Source organism: Camelus bactrianus, chromosome 20 (genome assembly GCF_048773025.1).
Source record: "Camelus bactrianus isolate YW-2024 breed Bactrian camel chromosome 20, ASM4877302v1, whole genome shotgun sequence".
Classification (NCBI taxonomy): Eukaryota; Metazoa; Chordata; class Mammalia; order Artiodactyla; family Camelidae; genus Camelus; species Camelus bactrianus.
Genome location: NC_133558.1, coordinates 43,961,897 through 43,989,859, shown reverse-complemented (window position 1 = coordinate 43,989,859; position 27,963 = coordinate 43,961,897). Strand labels below are relative to the sequence as shown.

Below are 27,963 nucleotides of genomic sequence, written 5' to 3'. Positions count from 1 at the left end.
CAATCGCCATTTAATACAGGTGGGTGGAGACAACAGGAAGATGGCAATCCAGAGAAGCCATGGATTTCCTTGAGATCATTTCTTTTTAATTGTCCAGAAAGAATACGTCAGGCTGAAGCAAGTTAGTCTTTAACCATTAAAGGCACTACTTGAAAATGTTCTTCCGTGCTCCTTTTTCTTCTCTACTCTGATTTCTTTTTCTGCCAGTTGCAGCCAGAATGAATACTTATAGCGCCAGCGCTAAGTCCCAGAGAATAATAGTTGGGATAAAGAAAGCTTGTCAGGGCTTTCGCTGCAGCCTTGTTATGTGCAAAGTCAGAGCCTTTCCTGTTGCTTTGCTTTCAAACCTGAAGGCATCAAAGGAGCAGCCAGGTCATCTTTGTTTTAAATTCTCTTTTCCCCTGCTGTCAGCCTCTACTATTTCTCACCTTTTTTAAAATTAATTCTTCAGAGAAGTCCCACTGTGAAGTTGGCTGCCTGAAATGGTTTATTTTAAAGAATGGTTTTAGTGCTCTTGTGTAAGGTGCCACCCAGGAAAGTCTTTACCACTCTAGATGTGAATGGGTCTCCCTTCTCAGAAAAAGGTGTTGACTGGGGTGGGGAGGAGTGGAGGTACTCAGGAAATGATGGGAGCCTGGCTGAAGGAAGTGGCCCCTCTTAGTTGGAAGAGTTGGTGATTGTGTGAAATGAAAATGGCAAGAGAAATCATTTGGGTTGGAACAGCAGTGACCCCACTGAGGGCTGGTTCCCTCCTAATAGTCACCCCCACCCCCATGCCAACCGACACCCTCCGAGACACAGTTCACCAAACACTCAATAATTTTTCCATAATAGCCTTTAATACTAAAATGCATTAAATTTTTGAAGCAGAGAAAACACATTTAAGGGGAAAACAGAGAACCACCAGAGAAAAGGAAACAATGTGGCAGATAACACCATTTAAAACATAACTGTAATAATTTAATAAAGCTGCTTTATCATTTTCATAAAATAGAGTGGTGATTCTTTTTTGTCTTTTTTTTTTTTTTGTCTTTTTACAATGATTCAATCACTGTGAAAATGTACATAACATACAGATCAGCATATACAACAATTTCATCTTCATATAGTCAGCAACAGAGACTGCTTAATGACACATACTGTACTTGCATCCCTCTAAATTTCCACCCTGGTTTGACAGGTAAACAGTAATAGTGTCATCAGGCTCATTCCCCTCACTAGAGGAGAGAAGGCGAAAGCCTTTTGCAACTAATACCTTAGCATTCAAATAGCACAAGGAGGTATTTGTTGCTGAATTTCTAGCTCGAGCTAGTCTGGCTCTTGGTCATTAAAGTCTGTATCCTAGCCTTCCTCAGCTGAACGCCAGCCAGTGCCAGTAAAAATCTACTTAACCAGTGCTGTAATGGTGTTAGCTGGTTTGTTTGCTAAGGTTGACAGCAACTTGCAGTTAGTAACAAGGTCATCTTTAATTGCCAACACAGCTGGAGCAACAATCAGCATCATCAGTTGTCCCTAATGACCTACAGTGCTTTCCAATCAAGATCAGGTTTTCGTGCGTTGTTCCTTACCAAGAGCACCTTACAATGTATATTTCCGACAAGGTGGTTTGATTTTCTTTGTGTTACAGAAGCGATATGAGTTCTATTGGAAATTAATTCACTTTTGCACAACATGTGACCCACAGGCCAATTCCAGCCTCACAAGAAAACAAAGAGAGCTGCAACAGCTTCATTAGGACAATGTGTTTTGCTGTGGAATATTTCATTATCAATATAAAGCCACCCGGTCCCAGCCCCACCCCCACACATCCCCTTTGAATATTACTTTGTTACATACTTAAACTAAAGAACAACACCTCAATACACTTCAGTGTCAGCAGATACAATTTGACTCATGAAATGACATCCTTAAATGTAATTTTACTGAGAAGGCAAACACTAGGACTGTATACAATGGACTTCATAAGCTCATTTATGCCAGTTTTTCAAAGTCAGTTAGGGTCTTATTACCCCGGGTAAAGAGCCAAGTGGACCAGACTTGTCAGGATGCTTTGGGGAACATTCAACATCGAAATGATCCCCATAAAGTGAATTGGAATTCCAGTCAGAACTTCTATTATGTACAATAATAATCCTTTTCCCACCTTGGATGCCCGATTGAGCTATCCTTTAAAACCCTGCCTCTCCCCAAACTGCCCTTTGTCCTTGCTGCTTCAAGTGCACAGCTTTTGTTTTGCCTGTTGATATGACAGAGCTATATGAAAAGTTCAACTGAATTCCCTTCATACAATCAGTTGTATGCTGAAGTAACACTATTGGGATGATACTCTGGGTGGTTCCAATTTTCAGAGTTTTAAGTTGTACTCCATTAACATTTTTGCTTAGTGATCCGTGGGACACCGTGTCAATGAACGAGTTTAAACAGGCATCTTAGGTGCAATTAGCTCTATGAGACAGGTTTACACTGGAGCAGTGATACTCAAAGTGTGGTTCCTGGGCCAGCAGCATCAGCATCACCTGGGAATTTTTAAATCAGCAAAGACTCAGGCCCCAACCCAGACCTACTGAACCAGAAACTCTAAGTGTGGGTCCCCTCAACCTGTGCTTTAACAAGTCCTCAACCTTTAGTGGGGATCTGATCCATATGGATTGCCAGGTCCCACAGCCAGAATTTCTGCTTCAGTTGGTCTGGGTGAGGACAGGGAATTACCATTATCCAAGGGCTGCTGGTGCTGTCGGTCCAGAGACCACACTTTGAGAACCACTGCCATTCAGGAACTTCAGGGTCCCTTGGCCCATTACCTATTTGGGCAATAAGGTGGGCCATAATTTCCTTTACTGGCTTTTAGAGACTCAAAGGATGGTAAGTTTCCTTCTGAACAGGTTCATAGATTAGTCAGTAAAAAGAAGAAAAAAGAGATTCCACATGGCATGGTTCTCTTCTTCCTATTCCTTGTAAGTAGTATATCCCCATATTTGGGGGAAAGCAATCAATCAATGCAAACTGAACCCTTTCTAGTGCATGAAGACGTTCACCTGCTCAGGGACATGCCCAAAGCAGTTGTTAGTAAAGTAAGTCATGCCTCAATACCGACTCCTCCCTAAAAGGGACATCAGAATAAATGGAATGGAACTCCCTAGGATTTAGGAACTGAAACTGCTCCCTCATATTTAAATGCATAACATGTTTAGAGAGGGAAAAGGAAGAATATCTGGCCCTCTGGCCTTTGTGGCTTTTTATCAGACATGTTGAAAAGAAGGGGTGGGGAAACATGAACCAAAGGGAAATTTAGGATCCTTGCACAAAATTCCTATTCGCAGGCACAGCCTGCCTATAAAACCAGCTTACAAAGCCCTCCTAGGATGCACTTGTGCTTCTGGGAGGATGTATACATCAGACAACTGGAAAGGAAAAAAAAAAAAAGATATTTTCTTAATGAGGGGAATTCTCTGAACATGCTCAATAAAGGGTTTGGAAGCCAAAAAATGTCTGACTGCCCACTGCTAACAAAGTATTTTGAGAACGAAAAAGGATTGGTCTATAGCTTGAAACTGAATTCTGAAAAAAAGAAAAAGGAAGAAAAAAACACAAGAGAAAAGCAGCATCAATGTCACTGCTACTCTAACCAGTTTAAACTTAGCCGGTAAGAGACATGCCAGCCAGTGGCCTCTCTGGCTCAACAGCCATCTAACATTGAATGTTCCCACTTGCCACAATCTTTTCAGCTCCCTCCTTCCTGCTGAGCATGGTAAGAAATACACCTGTACAAAAACTGTCAAATCTGACTTGAAAGCGACCTTGGGGTGGCACCTAACAACATAATATCAGGATGGATCAGGCAAGGAACAGTCTAAATTCTACAGGCAGCCATTATAAATTGAATGAAAAAAATTAAATTTTAATGTGTTGATCAAATAGTTTATTCACTTGCAAACAGAAATAAATACCTAATTCAAAATCTACTACTAAAATGAAATGAATCAAAGGGGAAAAAGAGAGAGAGAATTAAATGAACCAAAATGAAGATGGTACAGTAATCGATTTCTAATTGTGTCAGTTTCAGAGGGAAATTTGCAGCCACACCAATATTTTGCATGAGGTAGTATTCAGCACTGAATAAGGAATAAGGATGAATTTGTAGCTTCATTATAAGTTCTTTTTCAGAAATATTCTCCCCTACCTAACCCCATCCCCACTGCCTTACCCACTCCCTCCCTCAAAGCCCTCCCCCCTCCACAAAAGAAAATGTTCCTAGTAATGTATAAAGCCAGGAACTCAGGCAAAAATAACTAAAACATTTAAAAGAGCTGACTTATCTACCTAAACTTAAGAAAATAAATCCTCTTTTGCATTCTAGTGCTCTAACCTTTAAGCCTTTTTTTTCTGGGTACTCTTGAATTTCAAAAAATGAAACAAATGAGAACATAACCACAAAACTTGTTTCTCCAGAAACAGCTCTTTTAAGACCAAGGCAGAGCAAAGGTGACATATTTGTTCATTTTTAAACAATGAACTCTTAGGCTGCAAGAATACTATGTTGGCTAGTGAATTTAATAGACAATTAGTAATGGGGGAGTGGGAAGAATGTGTGTAACAAACTTGCTAATTAAAAAAAAGGTGTATTCCTAGCCTACAGCAAAGAGTTAGCTAAATCTAATGGATATTTATTTTAATAGTTTCTTGTTCACATTTTTAATTTAAAAAAGGTACTAATCATAAAAAGACAAGTTCAAGTGTCCAAGTGTCTCCATTTAGAAGGCATGGTAATTGGATCAGTGATGCTGTTACATGTTACCTGTCTTTTCCTAAATGTACACTTTGTACTGCTTACTCTACCCCTATTTATAATCCTACATGGAGTTCTCAATTCCAGCCCATGACGTGCTTTGCAGTCTAAAATTCCAATCGTGATTGGGAAACACTGAATCAGGAAGTGTATGCCTGAAAAGATGCTAATTTAGAACTCAAAATAGATTTAGTCTTTTTGAGTTTGAGATGATTGGAGATGGGGAATTTCTAAGACTGGAAACTGATCACTTCAGGAGCAACTTTCCTGTTCAGGGCCTGAAAATGAGAAAAATTGATCTCATAAAACTTTCAGCACAGTATTTCTGACAACTGCAAATTAGATAGCAGAATATCCAAAAATGATTTTCTGCAATGATCTATCATGGATCTGGGCAGAGGACTGAAAGGCAGGAAAACTATTCTGCAAGGTGGTGAGCAACCACTCCGTGGGTCTCCTCCACGTGAGTCTCCTCCAAGTACTCAATCTTCATGTGTGGTCTTACTCATTCACTTGCCGTCTCAGTTGTTTGAGCTTTGTTTTTGTCTGTAGTTTTATTTTATTTTTTTAAGAAAAAAAACACCAACCTCTAAAAGCCTTTTGCCATCACCACACACGTAGCAATTTGCAATATCAAATACAACAATAGCACAGCTAGCAAAAGGGTTCTTAAAGCAGGGGTGTCCACAGCAAAGTAGTGGCATTGGAAAGTACTCGAGCTTCAGAAACAACCTTTTAGGGGCTCAATTTCACATCACTGAATCAATGAAGAGTACACAATAAATGACCATTAACTTGTCTATACTACAAAACAGTGGCGAGCTTATTAAAGGTGTCCAGAGCTTCTTTTTTTTTTTGCTTTTTTAAATGTAATCCTCCACAAACAATGGTACTTTTTATTATAATTTCGACATAGAAAAATATATAAATTCAAACACTTAATACATAATACTTTTTCACAACTGAATTTGTCTCTGTTTCCCCAATATCAAGGCCCCATAAACAACTAAAGCCAAAGCTAATTTGCTCCAACGGAACACCCCTGCTGTCTGTTGAAACGAGAGGGATTGTCACAGAATGATAGTCATTTATAAACAATACATTTAGGGAAAGCTCTGAAATACAGCCACTCAAAAACCAACAATTGATGAGCAATTAAAATGATCAGCTCCTGCCTCTTCGCTAGCCAGCGTGGTTTCTCTCTCTTCTTCCCCAAGCCTGGTTTAGAGAACGATATCCTTCAGACGCTTCATGCCGGGAGACTCTTTGTCGCGACCCTCCTTCAGAATGGGGTTGACCTCATGCACGACTTTCTCGCCATCAGCTCCACGGGGCTCAGCTTCAGAGGGACGAGAAGGGGCATTGTTGACATACTGCTCCAGATCGCGGGCCGGGGGCGCCAGGGCAACGGTGTAAGACACAGAAGGCTTGGTAGGCAGAGGGCTCTTGAGGTGCAGAGGGGAGGTGACGGGGCTAATAGCCTCACAGCCATTGCCCGCCTCCTGAATAGCGCCATTGACCTTGGGGCTGCAGATGGTCACATCGACAGTCCTCCTGCCTTTCAGGGTGGGCCTCTCCTCAGCCGGGTGGTCACTGACATCTTTTCCAAAGGTTGCAAAAGTCCGCTTGGTGGGGCCGCAGTCGTCATAAGCTTCAACATCAGCCGCAGTAGCTTCAATGGACAGCGCAATGATGTTCCTCACGTGCTCGGGAGACTTGGAGCGGGTGGGCATGGGGTTCCGAGGCATCCAGCACCTGTCAGAGTGGCCAAGAATCCAGCACTCTTCCCTGCAATGAAATCCTTCATTCTGATCTGTTTGGAGAAAATAAAATGTCAATTTCATCAGCTTTTCCCAGGAATCACTGTTACTCTCCAGTGTTGGTTTCTTAGGTGCCCACAAGCCCTTTTTGGAAATGATACCTCTAGATAGTCCTTTATTGCCTTTTGGGACAAGTGTGAAGAATTGGATTTTTTGAAAGCTGTAGGTCTCCCCCTGTATACTCTCCCCAACTTTTTTATTATTATTTTTGTTGCTGCTCCCACTGCTGACAAAACTAAAAACCTAAAGGGAAACACGTTATGATGAAAAAATATATTTAAAAAAAAAACTTTATCCTAACCGTCAAGGTACTGAGAGTCAGCATTTTTATCAACAACTCCTACTAAAAATCAACCGGGTTTGAAACTGGTTCCAGCAGAAGAGGGAGTGGAGGCAGAGAAGAGAATCCAACAGTCAGTATATCTGAGAAGTCTTGATCATGTTCTTGAGTAATAGCACTGTCACACTTTCCCACCTTACCTGTCAGTGATTATGGTGCTTAATATTTAGATTGGTCTCATGCTGTCTTTGAAAACCCAATCATGTCACTTCTTTTTGACCACCAGTCCCACCAGCCAATCTCCTCACTAAACCATTGACATGACTTTATTTCCCATTAGGAGGAATACACTGAAATCTCTTCCTTCTTTCTGACCCAGAAGCTTCAACTGGCCCTATGCATGTATCACTCATAGGCTAAACATCGTTTAATTATACCCAACTAGCCATCCCTCCTTATCTTTCATATCTGAAGTTTCATTAGGGTCAAATTTATTAAAATAATTCTTTCATGGATTACTTTAATCCTATCAAAGAAGATCTCACCAGACAGAATTTAGAATTACTGGCAAGACATGTTTTTCTTTTCAGGTCAGGTTCATTTAGAGTTAAAAGTTTTAATTTGGCTCTCAGAAAGTCTTTCTACATGGGCTTCTCTAAAGCACAGGCCCAGGGTTAACTTCTGCCTGTCTATTGAAAAACTGTTAATGTCTGGTTTATAGCCCTAGTTTTCCAGGTCAACTTATATTTATGTTACATTCTTGCATGAGGATGACCTAATGAAAATTTTCATCCCATCGCACAATGCATCAAAATATGAGCGGCGTAACATTTATAGAAATCCTTGGGGCAGGATCGGAGGAGGTGGAGAAACAAGGAGAGATTGTAAAGACAAAAAATACATGACAAAAAAAGTTGGAAATATGTGCTGTGACTGCTTTTTTGCAGGAAGCAGAAGCCTGCAATTCAAGGTCTTGCCTGATATTAATCTATATATAACACATCTTCCATATACACTTGTAAATGACATAGCAAAGAGGCACTGCTCTCCCTCATTTATCTAGAGTTATTTTGGTAAAGGGGCACTTGGGAGGGGGCTCAAGAAATAACGGTTGAATTGGCTGTATACTTCATAATTTGAAGAAAAGGTGTTAGAAGCAGCTAAATGTCAAGACCTAATCCAGGCTGAGTCCAGATTTCAACACAGCTCTGGAAATGGCCCTTGACCTAGTCTAAATATAGTATCTCCAGAAGGCTGTGGGATCCCTGTCCTCTTTGTCCACAGTTTAGCACACAAAGGCCTAGAGGCCTTAGCCTATGAGCCCTGGAACCACAGCCATATGACCAGCTGTGAAGAGGAAATCTCAGCTGAGCTTCAGACTCATATTACAGGCCACTTGCTCACATTCCTCGAGCAGAACAGTGGTAAACTACAATACAGCAGAATCTTCCCAATGCACTCAACATAAAGCTCTCATTTCTTTTAAGGTTCTAGTTTCAAGTGGCTGTCTTCACATTTGAAGATGCAGTTCCTCTTCAACACAACTCAGTGTGAGAATGGCATCCACGTGGCACCCCAGATCTAAGTACCTGCTCCTTCCCTAGAGTAGGTGGCTTCAAGTGAACAGCATGAGAAAACCTGGATCCCCAGCATACCCGGAGGGCAGAGACTCCAGAGGCAGACACCTCTAAGATCTTATGAACTCAGGAAGACCAGAGCGGGGAACTCAGTTATCTCAGAAGCTTCTCTGCAAAGACAGTACTTGCTCTCAGCTTACCCAGTGCCTAAGTGAATAAATAAATCACTACTTTGGGAAAAGGAAAAGTTAAACTCACTCAGCGCCCCCAGGAATGCAATCAGTCTAGTCCTACCCTCCAATCTCACCAAGCCCACCTTAGCCCTATTGCAGCTAGAATAATATGTTATTCTCTTGGATTAAGTATGTGAATGTATTATGTGCACTGTGCTTACCTCATGCAAGTGAAGACTTGACTCTGAAGGACTCATTTACTCACAATGTCTCACTCCTGGCTTAGATCCGATATCTTTAGTTGCTTAAATCCTTACCAAGAGCAGTGACTTGCTGCTTCTCATTTTTAGTACCAAACCACACTTAGTGACATTTGTGTCAATACTATTGAAACAAAATCTAACCCAGCTTTAGTGTTTCTACCCATATGAAATATGAAAGAAACCATGGAGAATATAGACTGGCATAAAGAATGTCTTACCATCCCAAGGTAACCTACCTTCATAAATGTAATGCAAAGGAATTACCTTTCAAAAATCAAAACTTCAAGTCAGTAAGGAAATTAAGTGTGTTTAAGAAGTGAGAAAGTTACAATACAAAGCCCCTTAACAATACCAATGATGACAAATCAGATGTAAAAAAGCAGAGACTACTTCTGGAATTCCTAAGACTGGTAGAGATTATGTGCCTGCCATCATGTAGTACTGTGGCTAGGGGTGGAGATGTGAGAATAGACAGGAACCATTTTGTATCATCACAAATTAACTGTCAAGATGCTGGCTCCAGCTGAAACAGAGGTAAGCTAACAATTCACTAATTTCCAGCTAAGAGTCCTCTTATGAGCCTATTTGCGACTCTATACCTTGCTAGATCTTTCTCTGAAAGTATTACCCTGAGCTTAGGCAAAGCAACATGTAAGACTTTAAAATCCACACACAGTTGTGGAAATTTAAACACATTAACATGTACAGATGAATGAAAGCAGATGTAGACATGATTAGGGGTGAATGATGAACTTGCAAACTGGTCTTCCCTGCTTGTGAACTTGTCCTTAGCATTTACAAAAAATATTTTATACACACACACACATATTTTAAATGAATGAAGAGTATGCATAGTTTGGAAGAGGGACACAAATCTCAAATCTCGAGGCCATAGAATTCCTTAGTTCAAAATAGATCAGATTATTTTGGACAAAAAAAATTAAAAATAGAAGAATAAAGTTTCTTAAATTTAAGTAGTAATAAATACATATTTTGGTTACAATTTGTCATTAGGGCTTTCATGAGAGACTCCCAAAACCTCTGGCAAAAAAAGAAAGAAAGAAGTAAATCTTAAAGCATCAGTCTTGTGAGAGCATGGGAGGCATAAGAGGCAGTGATGACTAAGTCATGATGGATAAGGAAGTAATTCAACAGAAAAAGAACAGAATATGTTATTTTGTGTAGATAATAACAAACCTTTTACAGCAATTACTACCCTCCTCAGGACATGAAACTGCTGTCTCTTCAGATGTGGGCAAACAGTGCGGTTCCACACTAGAAAAAGCCTACCCAGGGTCCTAACCAAAGTAAAAAAAGGAAAATGATGAAAACACCATCTCAGGCTTTGCTAAAACGTTCAAAGTCCTGGTGGAATAGAAGGGCTGAGAGGCTCTATTGGGTTTGTATAGATGTCCAGCCACAATGGATGTGTTCAATAACACTGGCAGTCCTTTCTCATGATTCAGAGTTTGGGTGTATTAACTCAAAGATCCCAATGATCAGAGACAAAACTCCAACACTAAAATAGTTCAAGGTAAGAGTTACAAGAGCAATGTGTTACCTCCTCAGAGGTGATCTGCAATCAATGAGGCAGAAAGGGAAAGTTAAAGTGAGTTCCAGTTCCTAAGAGTTCAAGTAGTTAGCTACTTCTAAATAGCAACAGTAATATAACCTACAACCAAGTGATGTGTAAATCAGAAAAGCTTCCTGGATTGTACTCATAATATCCACTTGGCTTAATCTGCATCACTCCATAAACAAAATAATCTATGACCAAAGTGCGGCCATTTTTTGTGAGATATAATGGAAGGGATTGTGGCATTGATTATGAAAAGGGTAAGCGCTATTAAAATTAATCACGTGCACCTAATCAAGAAAACATAAATGTTGAGGTGTCCCCTCTTGACTTAACTCTTACTCATCTGAAGCAGACATAACAAACTGTCTACCAAACAGCCGTATCTATTTTTAGTATTTAGAAACAGAAGCCCACTTCTGTTAGGATTGGTAGTGTGCCAGCTAAAAAACGGTATTTCCTAGTCTTCTTTGTAGATAAGGGTGGCCATGTGACTAAGAGTGGCCCAATGTTATGGAGGCAGGATGTCAAGAAAGTTCCTTAAAAGAGGGAAGCTGACTTAGCTGACAGACTCTTTAGTTTTTATTCCTTCCTGCTTTGTCCTGTCTGGAATGGAGACATAATAGCTGGAGCTACAGCATCCATCTTACTACCATGAGGCAACTCTGAGGATGGAAGCCATGTGCCTATGCATAGCAGAGTAAAAGGATATAAGGACTTTGGGGGAGGGTATAGCTCAGTAGTAGAGCACAAGCTTAGCATGCATGAGGTCCTGGGTTCAATCCCCAGTACCACCATTAAAAAAAAAAAAAAAAGGATATAAGGACTTTGGGATATTGAAGATGTTGTTGACCTGTCTTACTAGAACTGAACTTCTTTCAAATAAAAGGAAAAATAAGCCCTCCTCTTGCTTAATTCACTGATTTATTTCCTTCAGTGGGAGAAAGGGATCTTTATTACCAGCAGCTGAACACTATTCATAACTGATATATTATCCCTGAAGTCTCAACTTAAATGTGACTTCCTCAGGGAATCCTTCCCTGATTCCTTAGATTAAGGTAGGTCCCATACTACCTCCTTTTATAGCACTCATCATACATGTAATTACTTGTTTAATATCTATATTTAATGCCAACTTGTAAATTCTAAATGAGCAAAGATTATATCTGTTTTGTTCCCTCCCACGTCCACAGAGCCTAGCAAAGGGCCCAGTACAAACCAGATACTCAAAAACAGTTTAATTTAACTGAATGAAAAAGGTACAAAAAAAAGAGTGTTAGCAACAGAACAAAGCATCTTGGTCAACACACCAGATATTGTGCCACTAATACAACTCCTAAAAGTGGAAATAACTGTTACATTGTGTTTAGTAGAAACACTATGGAAACCTACAAAGAAAACTATGTAGCTTAGCCAGAGGCAATAAAGTGAATGAAAGCTTGAGAAAGTCAAGTGTCATCTCAAGTCTCTGAATGGTTTGCTGCATACTATATGCAGATCTTAAAGAGGTCTATTATGCTTGGCTGTCCAGTTGAAAATACATTTGCCATGTGCCTTGGAGTTTTTAATCCTAACAATATTTAATGGGTCTTGTACTATAATAGTTAACAGCACAACAATTAGAGCATCTGCTTTATGAAATTAACTTGTTCAAATAGCAAGCATTGTTTCTTGACATCAGATAGAATTGTTCATTCCTATAAAAAATAAAAACCAAAAATGGGACCTATGGTGAGCCTTTTAGATCCACTGCAGATGCTGATTCTTTTTCACAAAACTAATTTAAATGCCCATTGAAAAACTAATGCTCCAGTCAAATATGCCTGGGAATCACAAAGGAAAGAATTACCCTAGAAAGAATTCTTAAAAGCATCTTAAGGCCTGCAAAGAGTCAGGAGAAAGAACATCTATCCTTTATCTGTAACTTAACAAGGCAAATGGGTTCAGCAATGGGCTCAGTGGAAAAGGGAGGGAGGGGGAGGAAAGGAAGGAAGGGGAGCAGGAAACACGATCTAGGCTTCAGACATTCCATCATGGCTTTGAACTGGTTGACATCTTAAGGGCTAGGCTTCTTTTGGGTATACAGATACCAGCTGAGCAGATAGCAAAAATCCAATAAGGGCTTAGGACTTTGCAAAATGACAACTTCCCAAAGCCCTCTCACATTGTAATTCCGGGAGGAGTTTACACTCACTTCCTAAAGGACCCAAAGTTTCAACAAGAAAAGATGGAGCTCCATCTCTAAAATATTTAAGGGTGCACCAGTGAGAGCAGAGACATTTTTAGAGGCTCATGAACCAATGACATCAAGCTATCCTGCAGCCATTCCAGTGTGACAAGAAGTAACTCACAAAGTACATACACTACAAACCACTACTTGTCTCTTACTCACTCCTTTCTTCTCTTTCTTTCAGCTTTTGCTGCCATTTTGGTTCCTCCCTAACATTTCCTTTCTGTTCTTCTGTTCCCTAGCCTCCTGCCAGTTAGCAGCCCTTCCTACAGCACTATGGCCTGACGGACAGCAGGCGGATGCCAGAACTGTGACTGGCATTCAAAATATCCACGTGGTATTATTTGACAGATGACAAAGAAGAGTTATGCCAAAACCAGCCCTTGTAACATGGCGAGAAATGCCCACATTTTTTATTCATCTGGGTAGAGGCATTAAAGGCCCTGTTGAAATAAAGGATCCACTACCAAACTGAGGTCATCAGATTTTCTTTGGTCATATAGCAAAGCCCTGGGTGAAGGGAAGGATAGGAGAGTTCTGGAGTAAGAAAAGCTAGAAATGTCTGGAGGCAGATACCTCAGGAAAGGTAAGGTGGGGGATAGGGTATGGGAACAAAGATTCTGAGACTAGCAAAGGGATGTTGCCAAAAGGGAGAAGACAGGCAGAGAGAAAAGCCCATTCTGATCAGCAAAGACTAGCATTTTCAAGACAGCTATTTAAACAGCAGGAATTCTGTGACATTTAGTTTCAGCTTAGGATGGAGAGGATGGCTGAAAAGACTGAGGAACCCCGACCTTGTCCTAGACCATTAGACAGATCAGCATCAGTTAGCAAGTGCCACCCAGTATTTGGCCTCTGTGATGCCAACTGGCACATTGGCATCTCCCCTCATTCACAGTCTATGCACCTGAAATTCACTTACTCCCGGTGCAACATTAAAAGAGATTAAAAAGATGCCCCTCTCAGAATGCAAAGCAACTGCATTATCTTCAACGGAATCTTCAGTGCTGAGCTCATCAAAGAGACAAAGTTAAAACATACTGAAGTATAAGTGCTTGAGAATTTAATATTTATGATAGATGAGAGTGTGGCATGTACAGTCATACAATCTAAGTTGCAATTTGGGCAATCACAATAGTTCCTGGAGTTTCCATTTTTGTACTGGGGCCAAATTCAATTCGATCCGTAAAGAAGAGATTTCAAGATGTGTATAAGTATAAATCATTTGTGCTGATGCATGGGGAGCAAGGAAATGAAGCAGAAGGCTGCCTGGAAAATTGAGACTGAGAAATAAGAGGTGCTGACAGTGACTGAGATAAGCAGAGATTGACTAGAGTGGAACCTTTGTATTTTGGCTTCTATGGTGGAGCAAATTATCTGACAAAGTGCTGGACTTCATCGAGGTGCTTAGAAACCATTTGAAAAAGCTTCACAAGTAAAATATGAGGTGTCACAGAAGGCCACTGAGCTATTCCCCCAAAAGAGGAACACTGAGATACTGCAGCTTGGAGCAAAGTGGGACCATTTTTTGAGAGTTTCATTCTAACATGTGCACAGAATGAAGTCCCTTAGCCTACATCCATCAGACACCTCTAACACCCAGTCACTTCTGTGAAGAGTTCGAACCCGTTGTTTGACTTTGTGTAGATGAAAAACAGATAGATCGTTTCACATGTTCTACAGGTAGTTATGCTGCAAAGACAGAGCCTTTAGATGGTGCTTATAAGTAGCACTGAACCTAATGTTATCACCAACTTGGTTTCACTTTTTCCTCGAGAATAAGGAAATTGCTGATGTGTCATTAGCATGAGAACAAGGCCACTTTTAGGCTAGTCGTAAGTTTCTGGGTATTGAACACAATGTGTAGCAAGGATGGCACAAATAAGGCTGGCACAGAAAGCAAGAGGAACAAGGCATGATCAAAAAGAGAAAAAGCTCCCCTTTTTCAGTGAAAATTTACTGTTGGTGGGAAAAAAAAGGCATCCAGCAGTTGGTGTTCTTCTTAACAGGAACTGACACTTCCTTCAATCAAGTCCCAGGACATTCAGTTTTGTAGAACAGGCAATGCTATACATGAGTCAATGAAAAATGTTGCAATGGTAACTTCTAAATTCTTTACAGATTCTTGACTGCCAAAATGTTCCTGTTACTCCAATCACTTCCTTCCCATTTGAAAAATAAAGCGCTTGGTAAACCAATCACTGTTCCTTGCAGTGATTCAAAAAAAAGATACCATGTGTCATGTCATCAGCTGGCTAAGCAGGAATCACTAGAAATAGTCACTGGAAGCAAACAGAGGGATTAATATCTGTTAACTACCTAGGTTGGACTATTCATTACTAACAAAAGCCTCATAGAAAAGTCTAGCATTATCTTGATATTTCAGTGTAACTTCAGCAACCATCTGGAATACTGTAATTGCGATGACACTGCTTCTGGGTACAGCAAACAGCACAATCATTAAAAAAAATTCATTTCAAATATCTTCCTGGAAGCTAATAAATTTTACAGCCATTTCAATCCTTCCTCATTGCAACAAAGAAAAGCTTAGTTCCAGACAAATTAAAAGTAAATTGATTGCCTTAGGGGAATCTATTCAAATATCACTTTTCCATGTTAGAAATCTTTTTTCCTAAAACATTAAAGACAGAGAGAGAGAGAGAGAGAATGAATCTTGGATGGGGGTGTGAGATGGATGATGGAGATAGCGAGTGGGAAAGGGACAGAAGCCACTGTATGAAAAAGACAAAATAGCAGCAGAGGCCAAAACCATTAAATCCTTGTTTGCAAAACCAGGTAGAAATCAACTTAAAATAAAATGCAAATATGCCACTGGGGTGCAGGCCTAACATTTGTGCTGGAATTTATGAATAATAACTATGAATAATGAATACCAAAATTGAAGGGAGCAAACGCCACCTTCTATGTTTACTTGTCATCATCCATCTTTCATGGACAATGCTCAACTTTATTCTTTTGCTCTTTTCCTTACAGTTACTTAGAATTATTCTTTTTCCAGTTGTCCACTTAATCATACTAGTGGGAGAAAGCCAGCTGTATTTTCTTGGGTGTTGCCTCAAAAGCAATTAGACAAATCGAGAAGCAAGGCCAATTAATTTGTTCTTTGAGGAAGCTTGATAATTTGAATGCACCATACGCTTAAAGTCCTTTACAGCTTTAGCACATGGTGGTTCCAGGATGAGCCCCTGACCTTCAGCTTGTCCAAGTCTACTTTGAAAGAAAGAATGGCCGCTCCATCTGAAGCATCAAGGAAGTCTTGGAATCTCTTTTGGCCACAGCTGTGAGGACTTTTTCTGAGCTGGCTTGAATTCTGAATACAGGAGAAGCAGAAGGCTTTTCGGTTAAGATGACCTGAGTTAAGATATTCTGACACAGCTCTGGAAAAAATCTATGTAAGAGCTGATGCATAGTAAGTCTGAATTATGGCCACAAAAAAACTATCACAGATACACACATGTGTACACACACACACACACACTCACCACTACCAGTCCTCATCATCCTGAATACTTATCTCCATTCACAAGTTGAAACAATGGAGCATTAGACATCAATCACATCTCAATAAAGCTGGAAAAAAAGCCATGGAACAAATCAAAAGGTTACTAAAAACCAGTCTGGTAAATTTAAATGCTCCGTCCATTTAGTACAGATCATGTACCTTTACACCCTTGGAATAATCTGTTTTTCCAAAACATTGCATCTCCTGAACTCCAATTTTATTGCATTTGCCCCTTGTTGGTTAAAATGCCAATCTTTCATGACTGGGTCTGTAAAACATGAGGCTAATGAAGGAATGCCACGCTGTGGCTGGAGAAGCCCTGAGGAATCTAGTTCTATGTGCAGAAAACAAGACAGCACTGGGAGTAGAGAATTTGACGCTTCATTCAGCCTGCATGATTTCTATTCTCGAAGATTTCAATTTGGCAGTTCCAGAGAGGGAGGGTGCAGGCTTGTTTAATCTAAGATGTTGGACTCTAGCATAAACAATATTCTAAGAGTAAACTGAAATTATTAATTAAAGAAAAAGCCTTCTTTGGCCCTAGAGCTTCCTTATCCCCTTAATTCCACTTTGCAATCTTTTTTTATTTGCTTCTATCAGTTAGTGAATGGCAAATAATTTAGCTTGTTATTAAAATTGCAGATAAAATAATCAGCTTTGGCAAAATGCAAACGGCAATGAACTGAAGAGCTAAGGATCATCATCTGCTTACATATTAAGATGTGGTACCATTCCTTTAACTCTCTTAATGGTCTTGGATTGGGGGTAGGGGGTAGAAAAGGGTTGGAAAGGAGAAAAGAAGGGGGCAGATGCAGAATTATATTTTAAGACCTCCTGCTGACATTCAACGAGCTCTCTGCTCTTACTAATCACACACACATACACACACAACACAGAATTGTCATGCTGACATAGCTTCCTGGATAAGATACTTAGAGGACAGTAACAAAGACATTGATGCATAGTTTTACTCTCCTGGGGAATCTTTGTCCCCCTTCTTCCAGAGTTTATGCAAGCTGAAAAGTTTATATGTTTAACACCCTGTTATCCATTCCAATATGGGAGGTCAGCGGTATTTCAGCAAAGAAACCACTCATGAGGAATGATTTTTACGGAGACAAGAGTGGGAAAACGAACTGTTTGAAATGAGTCTAATTCCTTGTGTGACGGCTAATAAAAAGAAACATCTGAACACAGTGCTTGAGAAGCATTTTTGCACTGTTCAACAGACTGAAAATAATAGCCTTTTTTCTGGTCTGCATTACCATTAATAACAGCCTTCCCTTCTGGTCCTCTGTGTTTACAGAGGGAATAAAGATTGATACAAGGGCTCCCCTTTCTCCTGCACCACCCAACAAGACACAGACTGTCCTGATGATTTTTTTTAAAACAAAAACCAAGTTTTATTTTCAAAAGCAAAACTAGCCAGAGTACCTAAATGTTTCAAAAATTACTTAAAGAACTGTGAGGAAGCCAGAGAATTGCCTGGAGAGTGCTCAGAAAGATGTTCGGAGAATAAAACGGGATGTTGACATCCCGCCTTTGTTTAAGGAAGCTCTTGAACTCCCCTGGGAGGAAATCCTTCATCTGTTCTATTTACTTTCTCCTGACCACACCCCAAAGACTGTCCAGGGCAGGGGAAGAGTAGATTGATTACGCACCAGATTGAATAATCCACAAACTGCAGGCTGTCAGCTCCGCTAATGCATCTGAGATGGAATTGCCTTCACAAAATTTCAACACATTCACAGGTATTGCATAAAGGAAGGTTCCCCTGAAGTTCAATGGACCTTTTATGCCCACCTATAAATAATAAGTGCTCTCATGAATTAATTTTCATTCTTCTTTTCGCATCTCATTTCCCTCATCTCCATTCCATAGTATTCAATCCATCTCTGCCCTGCCCGAAATAGTCTCTTGTTTTACCATTCTGTTCAGACTTTGTTTCTCCTCCTTTGGCTTTGTAGCCTTCCTTCATCACATCAAATGTTTCTGCCTAGAAACTCACACCACCAGGGAAGCTACAGGGAGGCAATCAAGAACAATAGCAGTGGCCAAGACTCTGACAGAAAATCTACCAATATGAAAAAGGCCTACTCTCTGAGATGCTTCCCCCTTCCCACCAAGGAATCTTCTGAGGAAGCCTGATGGTTCTGTGGGGGCCCCTCTGAATATTAAAAACAGTTGCATCTGGAACTTCCTTAGCCGGGTATGTTACCAGCACCCCTCACAAGAAAAACTTGAGGAGAGGACTATTATCTGTACAGCTACATAGTCTGCACACTCTATAAAACAGCCCACATTTCCATATTAGGAAAGTGAATGGTTAACATTTATTGTAAAGTAGAATTTTAAAACTCACAATCCCCTCAAATTTGGAAAAAGTTGCCATGAATTTTATGTCTGCCAAAAAGAAAATCAAAAAGGTATTCAATAAACTACTCAACTATTTGTTCATTGGAAATTCACAGACTAACACTGGTCCTCTCCTGTCCTTCATGTTAATATCATTGGGCCATCAGCCAAAGCCTAGAGACGTAGTAAGCTTCATCTTGGTGAATTGGAATCTCTAGTGTCAGATACAGTCAGCCTGACTAATGCGAACTACAGCTTGCCAAAATCTACAGCCTCCCTGTCTGTTCCACCCATCAAATATGCTTAGAAGTCCCATGGCACAAGCCCAGCAGTCTACAGATCCTGATCAACTATCAATAGCTTAAGCGTAAATGATTGTAAGTGAAGTACAAGCCAAATGTGTTTCCTTTTTAGTTGCAGGAATCCCAGTGCTATTATGGCACCCATAATGCTCATACCTAATGATTCAGACAAGCATCCAGGAGCTTAGTGTTATGGGATGCTCTGCACATGCTACAATTACAGCATTCAGCATAGCACTAATAGACATCCCAGTCTCGAGTTCCAAGGGCACCACATGCACAGCATTGACAGGCGTGCCCCCCTCCCCAGTTAAATATGATGGAAGATGTAGGGGTTCCCATATGCCCTACTGCTAGTCTGGAGACCTGTTTCTGCCTCTTCGGACTCCCACAGATAGTGAACAAAGGATGCATGTGTAGACATTTTAGCCTAGGACTCTCTAGTGAGTCTTATTTCTCCAACATCCCAATATGGCATCAAATGGTAATTTATTGAATTTCCCTCTCCTTTCTATTCCTCAACACTCCCCATATGATTCAAACTCAGTACTCTATTGAACTAGCTTTTCTACTCAAACCAGAGGCTTCTCATCCTATAAAAGAATATTCCATCTCAGCAACACGACTTTGAAGTGAGCATCTCAGGAAAAGTGTTTTTCAATAGCTAGTTGTATCAGGAGTGAATCTAACTGACTGTGTTATCCCTAAATGCAACAGCAACCCAAAGCACTTAAAAGGCAATGCTTTCTTTTCTTCCTTGATCAGGACCATATCCTGACATTCACATCCAGTGGAAAGCCAAGTGCCTTTGTGTTAACTATCACTGACCCTCCCCCAAGAATAAACTGGAGAATCCAAGACATGGAAACCTGCTATCTCATCAAAATCTCAGGAATATGCAAGCCCATGTGCCTCTTTAGAGGGACAGAACAATTACTAGATCCAGACTCTACTGAACTAAGCAGAGCCAACTTTGTACATAATCGTGGGTGGACGGTGGGGATGGAAAAATTGGATAATCCATAATATTTGTATTTGTTATGGAGAAACCACAGTTCCTTCCACAATAATAGTGTTCATATATTAACAGTCTTTAGCATTATTGAGCTAGTCGTTATTTCCATAAATCTCAAGAACAAAACGGAGTCCAGGTATCAGAACAAATCAGCCCTTTTCAAAGGCAATACGTCTGTGCCCTTGCTTCCAGTGAACATGGAGAGAATCAAACTGAATATAAATGCAGCTACAGTTTCACTAGACATTTTCTTTTTACTGCCATATTTAATCTTTAGGGCTTCCTTATTTTGTCCAGCGTCTTCCATTTCTTTGTTTCCTAGAGCCATACTGAGGCATAGTTGAGGATGTGGCTTTCAATTTTCCTAACCTTTGTCTAGTTTTCATCCCCTACTGATAAGAAGCTATGACAGAATAATTAACACCAGCTGCCCCATCTTCGCTTCTGACTCTAGCAGCTGAGCAAGGCAACCTCGCAGGGTGTGGACTAGAGTGGGTGGAAGAATGTCTGGCTCCAGCCCAGCCACGGTGGGCCTCTCCCAAATTGCAATCCTCCTTCATTAGACAATACCTCAGTTCTCCGATCATGTTTACACAGCTGGAACTATGCAGACCCCGAAAATCGGGCAAAGCGCAAACCGCCTAAGACTGCTCCCTGCTTCATTCGGGATTTAATCCTGTTTACCTAAAGAGGAATCAATGAATATATTAAATTCCCAGCGTTGGGATAATGGCTACCGGGAAAGGGAGAGAAAGCTCCCCTTCCTGAGCACAATGTGTATTAATTATCATGATCGCAGCAGCCCACAGGTGTGACGCTTTCTGTCCACTTGTGAGTAATCAGCAGACAATAAAAGCGCACAGCCCAGAAGGAAAAGCAGCATAACAGGAAGCAGCTCCCCACCCCACCCCCCAAGAGGTGGTGTGGCGCAGGGCATAAGACTTTGGGCCCTGGGGCAAGGTTACCTGGTTCAAGTCCCAGCTTTACCACTTCACAGCCCTATCCAGAAGTTACTTAAAATCATTCTCTGTACCTTGCTTTTTGTTGGTTTTTTTTTATACAATTCTTTGTATGACTACATTGAAAAACTACTTCTAGTGAAGAGACTGGCACGATCTTAGCGAGGGAGGATTTCTAGCCACTCTGGCCCTTGAGAGGATGGGTGAGTCTGCTCTTCCCTTCACAGAGCCCCTGCCCTGCGTTTGTCATGTTCCTGCTGGCCAACAACAAGGAGACTCCTCCCCACAGCTCCATCTGCTCCAAAAATAGAGAAAAGATAGACTGTAAGTTTAGTCCTAGGCATCTGACAACCATCCCTGCTGAGGGCCTAAAGCCATAGAGACTGGTGAAGAAGATTTTTAACATTGCTGACTTTTTGGGTGCATAAAAGCAAAGGCAAACCTTTCTGATACAGCACTGTGTTCAAAAGCAAGCTTCTCTCCAGAAAGAATGAGGCATGCATAAGTCAGATCTACTGGGGCAACTCAAGACTTAATCTGTTTTAAGGGGGAGGGTATAACTCAGTGACAGAGTGTGTGCTTAAGCATGCACAAGGTCCTGGGTTCAATCCCCAGTACCTCCATTAAATAAATAAATCTAATTACCTCCCCCCAAAATTAAAAAAAAAAAAAGACTTAATCTGTTTCTTGCCAAAGGAAAGCTTACTACCCCTGCTGCACATCTGAAGCCAGCTTCTCTTAGTAAAGTGTGCATTCGAAAAAGGCACCATCCCCCTCTCCCAGAGGCAGGGTGTAAGACTGTGGGCTCTGGAGCAAGACTGCCCGGTTCAAGTCCACTTAACAGCCCTATCTGGAAATTACTTAAAATAATTCTCTGTGCCTTGGTTTTCTTTTCTTCCATCTCTAAGCTAGGAATAATAGCACTGACCTCTTGGGGTTGTTGGGATGATTAAAAGTATAAATGCATATAAACCAAGCAAAAGAGTGCCTGGCACTAAAGAAGAACTCAGTACATGGTTAGACCAGGAAGCTCTAGCTCCTTGGGATAGATGGAGACCAAGCTGGCCTTATCCTTAGGCCATGTAGCCAGCTACTGGTGGGATATGAACAGAGGGATGCTGGGAAAGACCCCATGTTAAAGACATCACCCTCATCAGGCTGCCTTGGTGACCCAAATGCCACTATTAATTATTCCTTTGGATTACCATCACAGTAGGATATCAAATGCTATTTGGAAAGAGAGACCAATGAGTTTAACAGATCCCTTGGAATAATTGGGACCTTGGGGAAATGGAACAGGAAACAGGTAAGTTTATAGGTGGGAAGTAGGAAACAATCAAAGAGAGCCTGAGAATGCGGGGCCCCTGAGTAGAAGGGCTAATGGTGCCGGAAACCAAGAAAACCCAAGGGGAGTTTTAGATGCCAATGCTCCCAAATGGAGGGGAAGGAGCAGGCAGACAGATACAGTTTCGCCACGGCTCACCCTTGCATACTCCTGAGAATGTGAGGAATGCTCTTTCCTTCTGTGCTTTCTTTCCTCCTAGGCACAGAGCTAATTCTGACTCTCTGCTGCAGTAAATCTCATCACTTAAGAAGAAAGAAAACACACACACACACACACACACGCAGAATGCATTCAAAATTAAAAAATAGACCTCAGAAAGGAAATATTGACAAGATGCCTAATATGCTAAGTATGAGGAATTAAGTTAAATGAGGCACTTGGGGCAGGGAAGCAAAAACAGGCTGCACCACACACATTTGAAACAACAGTACTAAACTGACAATACAGAAGGCTTTCGGTTGATTAACAGGGAGCATAATGTGAGAGGGAAGATGGAGTGGAGCGGAGAAGCTGACTTGGTATCTTAGATGTAAGAGCAAGCAATGGTAAGCACAAATCCCAAAAATTAACAATGGAAGTGAGTCATCATAAAATTAAAGACCAGAGGGGCAGATAACATCAAAGCACCTAGGGAAAAACAGCAATCGCCTTCTGAAACACAGGTACGTAAAAGTAAAACAAAAAAGAGCAACGGGTTTCTTAGGAATTGAAGTGGAGAATCTGTGAAGTGGACAAATAAGGGCCATTTAATTCAGAGACAAAGTGCATTTAGGATCTTTCTTATCCTCTGTTTTTCCATCCAAACCACATCAGGGACATTGGCCGAGGTTCTCTCCATAGATGAATCAGCATCTCAAAAGGCTGAACAATGGAATCACAACGAGGCAAATGGAGCTCCGAAAGATTGTTAATTCCCCCATTTCACATGAATTAAGCCCCCCAAAAGACTGAAAGGCACCAAAGGCAATGGGCACAACTCTGGCCATTGGATTTGGGAGTTCCATCACTAGGACATGGGCTAGCAGTCCTGAACTAATAACAAACTAAGAAACCGAAAGAAAGAGCTCATCATTCCATTTGGGGAAAGGCAGAGGCAGCTGCCAAAGCATCAGAGAGGGAACAGCTGTGTTCTTCACTTAGGGGAAAGACCTAATTAAGTTGAAAATTGCAAACTATTCAGAAATCGATGATTCAGTAAGGGAGAAGGAAGACAAGAACATGAATTGGGTGTAAAAGGAAAGGAGGACCATTTTCACAAAAATACACACACTTGAAAACAGAGTTAAGCTAAACATATGCAAACAAAAGTCAAAGAGGAGGAAGAAACTCAGAATGTTTAATACAAGCTATCTTCACCAGTTTCACCCTAATTTCACTTGCCATGATGGAAGGATTTTTACAACCCAAAGCCCCAGGATTGAGTCCTATTTCTCATCCTGCCTTGGTCTTTAGGAATAAAGAGGAAAACCCAGCCAAAATTCCTTCTGCTTCCTCAATAATCTCTTCATAGTAAATGAAAAATGAAGAGTCATAAAGTATCAGCAAGAATTAGCCCCTATAAATCATTCCAGTCCAAACTCTTCATTTACAGATGAGGAAACTGGGGCCCCAAATGAGGAAGTAAGTTGCTTAAGATCACAAATGGAGTTAGTAACAGATCCAGGACTTGAATCCAGATACCTGAACCAGGGCTTTCCCCTCTATATAACAAAAAACCCAATAAAAAGAAAAAAAATTAGGAAACACCTCAATAAACACTGGGAAGTGAAGAGTGATCACAGGGTGTTTTAACAATGTGGAAAATTTTTTTCGGGTCATTTTTGAGAAATGTCTATCACCAAAATGCCCATACAGTACCACAAAGAGCAAGCCCATCTAGAATGAGTGGGCTTCAGCAAACCTGCAGTCCAATAAGTGAAAAAGAATGGAGCCATCTTTTAAAATTTATGCCATTTATCTTAATGAAAGCATTCGACCCCAAATAGCCCAGATCAGAGGAAAAGAGGAGGGGAACAGAAGCCAAAGACTTGAATTTCATCAGGCATTCTTTGAAAGAAAAAGTGTTAAGCCCCAACATAACCAAGAAACCATCACGGTTAGAGGAAAGGAAACTTCAGGAAGACAAGCTGTAATTCAATTGAAGCGTTGTGGTCAACGGAATTGTGAGTGACACAGACAGCACGACAGGCCAACTCAAAGAGTCAAAAACAAAGTGAAAGGCCAATATCTTTACAGATGCCAACACTGTAGACAGACCTGGGCACTTATCAAACATGCCCCTTGGGCTAGTTAGACAGACCAGTTCTTTCCTTCCATCTCATAGTCATGCTTCTGACTCCCTGAATCTTTCTGGCTTCACTCCTATACTGTGCTGCAGTTTCCCTAAGCAAGATCTCTTATAAATTGGAAGGGGTAGCCCTTTCCTAACAGGAATGAAAACTTCCTGCCAGGTCAGTAGCCTCTGAGATTTCAAATGGAAAAACAGAACAATGCCCTGGAGTCACATAACAAATCCAGGAAATACAAAGTCTCATCTGATCCTTGCCCCATCTTAGAATAAATCATTTCACCTCTGGCATTGGTAGAATGGGGTGGATGAGAGCTGCCTGGGGATCAGACATGGGTGGCTGGTATCTGTTGTTTGGTAGCATTCAGAGCAACAAATTGATCCACTTTTGTTCACTGAGGGTCTTCTCCATTCTTGGGAGTGTACTATGAGCTGTGTGGGAGGAGGGGAAAAGTAATAAAGAAGGCAACTGTACCCAATGAAAAGGAGCCATACAAATCTTCCATAAGGGGACACTGAACCACTGGAGCCACTGCAAAAAAAGTTCTTCCTCAGTGTCATTGAAAATATCTGTGGTTTTTTTTTTTTTTTTGTAAAAATAGAATGATGAAAGAGAAGTTGTCCCTACAAGAAAAGAGAACGGAATTCAATTGAGCTTAAAAGGGGGGAGGGTTGGAGAAATAACTAAATAAGAAACACTAAGGAAAAAAGTTGGACAAGGGCAGGGGAGAGGAGGAAGAGGGGGAGGGAAAGTCTGTAGTAAAGTTAGCAGTTTACAACTGACTCCATAGAAAAAAGGATGCCAGATTTGGCTTAAAGTGTTAGATTTTAAGAAGAATAGACTGGCTGTGAGAGGTGTCACATGTTGATCGAGCAGGAGGAGGAGTCTTAAACTTTGTTTCAGGAAATGGAGACAGTTACCAACTAGGAATAGCCAATTTGTTTAGGAAAAGAGGAATGAACAGACAATCTAAGTCCACTGTGCCCTTAAACTTATCTGGCCTCTAATACTAGGGTGAAAAGCTCCTCCCTTGGGAGGCCATCACTGGTCCTCAGTTTTGAACTGTAATTTTTTTTTTCTAAAATGGAAACGTGACCTGCTACTTCAGTTTGATTTTCACCCCATGTTTCATGACATTGCCATTGAGCAGTTTCCAAGAAAAGAACGCCAAAGGGAGGAAATGAAGATGAAAGAGCAATTACCCCTCAAAGCAAGCACACCATACCATCTGTTAACCCGAGTAGGGCACTCATTACAGATCCACCGGCAAATGGCTGTGTGCTCAGGAATCTGAGAAGATTGTGCTCAGAACCTAAAATGCAGAATAAACGAGCTTAGAACTTGAAAGGTCCTAACAATTATCAACGCCCTCACAGATTTTCAAAAAAGAGGCAAAATGCAAATTAGTGTGATATAAAATATGTATATGGTTGTTGAAGAGGTGCCGAGGAAAGGAGAGATTGGTCAAGAAAGGCTTCTTAAAGGATTTAAATTTTGTCCAAGATTTGAAAGAAAGAAAGAGATACGGGTAAATGAAGAGGGAAAGTAAAGCAAGAAGGAGATAACTCCAGAGTACTTTCCTAAGTATTTTATGCGCAGTATCTCATTTAATCCTTACAGCCACCCCATAAGGCAGGTACTACCAATATCCTCTGTTCTACAGACGAGAAACCCAAAGATTGGACAGGATAAGTAACTTTCATACAGTCACACAGCTATGAATTTGTGGACTACGATGAGAACTGATAGCCCCTGACTCTCAGGTCAGTGTTTGTCTGCTAAACTAGATTGTACTGATAGTAAAGTGCTCAGGTCAAAAAGTCAAGGAGGAGAAGGGCAGAGGGAAAAAATAATTATCTGGCTCACAATTCTATTGTACCAAGAAAAGGTGTTATACACACATAAACAGCACTTTGATTATTGATCTTAGCAACATTATTGCTCATCAGACCCTCTATAAACATATGGATTAAGATTTTGAGAGGTGAGTGACTTACCCAGGGCTCTATGATAAATAAATAATAGAGCAAAAACTACAATTCTCTTTCCCCTGGGCAACATGGCATTAAATCATTTTAGGGCTATAATGATCTTTTTAGCATTTTGCATGTAGCATGTGGATTTCGATTTTTAGAAAGGCAAAAATTAGGCCCTTCCAGTTACATTGATCATAGAATGTTATGTTCAAGCAATGGAAGTTCTTTTCCAGAATCTTTAAAAAACAAAACAAAACAAAAACAGTGCTTGCCCCTGAGTTCTTTTTGCATAGCCCTAATTCCACACTATTCTGTCTGTGTCCTCACTCTCCCCCTCCCTCATTCTTTCTGTCTTCCTCTCTCTCACCATTTCTATTTATTGGCAAACACAAATATGTCATAAGGTCCCTTACAAGCCGAAGCATTTTATGCCACAAAACCACAGCCTGCCAGCTAAATTCAACACACTATAACACTATAACCAGTGAAGATGAGCCACCGGACTCATATGAATATAAGACAAAGAGCTCTAAGTAAGGCAAGAGTTAAAAAGAAAAGAAAAGAAAAGAAAATTCCTTTATCAACTGTGTATTTAAATGGCTCTCCCCTGGCATTTATTATAGAGAGGATTTTATAAGGGGCTTTGGTTGAGGTTTTTTTCCTATCATTAAGAAATTCATTTTTTCCACTACTAAAAGAGGCAGAAAGCCAAAGGCACATAAATTCCTATCATTGCTCAGATGACATTGTCCCCATAGACCTGCTGTGAGCTCATTCATATGACAAGGAGATGTGACCTTTCAGGTAGGAGCTGGGCATTTTTCAGTCCATTGGCAGAAAAATAGAATAGAAAGGATCCTTTGCAGGGTGGCTTCTTTACAGGAAAAGTAGAAATGAAAAATGTATCTCTTCTATTTATTTTTTAATGAAAGTCTGGGCATGAGGCAGATACAAACAAATAAAAATAATCAAAATGGTGTCCCATTAGCCCTTTAAGAGCAGTGAGGCAAGAGAGGGAGAGCAGGCAAGGACAGGGACCCTGGGAGTCGGGGCATGTACATTTCTGCATTGGGAAAGCAAAGCGGAGTCAACGCCGACAGAAATGAACTAGAATTTTGCTTGTTTCACCACAAGGCTCAAGAAGATGTGCATTTTGTCCTGTAGATTAACATGGATCTCTCTTCCAAGTTCCTATACACATCCTATAATTTCTCAAACCAGAGTCTCTTCTAATTCAGGGAAAAAAATGATTTGATAGCAAAGGTAGCTTTTCATCATTCAGATGTTTCACAGTGAGAAATCAAATAATTATCCAGCATTCATTTGGACATTGATAGCTCTGGGCAAACTCATGAGGTTGTCACCTTTGCCACTCCTTTTTTGTGTGTGTGCTTTCCTCCACCTGCCAAGACCCTTAGTCTTCAATACTGTAGAAACCATGTCCCCACTGCCATGAAATTCAAACTTAAAAACAATCTAATAGCAGTCATTTACA

At 40.7% G+C, this 27,963-nt stretch overlaps 2 protein-coding genes across 2 annotated transcripts in view; both read right to left on the bottom strand.

Annotated features, from left to right (window-relative positions):
* Positions 1–27,963, bottom strand: part of LOC141574283 (mitogen-activated protein kinase kinase kinase kinase 1-like) — a 235,052-nt gene that overhangs the window by 160,323 nt on the left and 46,766 nt on the right. The gene's annotated exons all lie outside the window — the stretch shown is intronic.
* LOC105074217 (protocadherin-19) overlaps positions 5,639–27,963 on the bottom strand; it is a 65,742-nt gene continuing 43,417 nt past the window's right edge. The window contains exon 4 of the mRNA XM_074349058.1: positions 5,639–6,599. Within this exon, the coding sequence (XP_074205159.1) occupies positions 6,010–6,599 (590 nt within the window). The 3' untranslated portion in view covers positions 5,639–6,009. The remainder of the gene's footprint in view (positions 6,600–27,963) is intronic.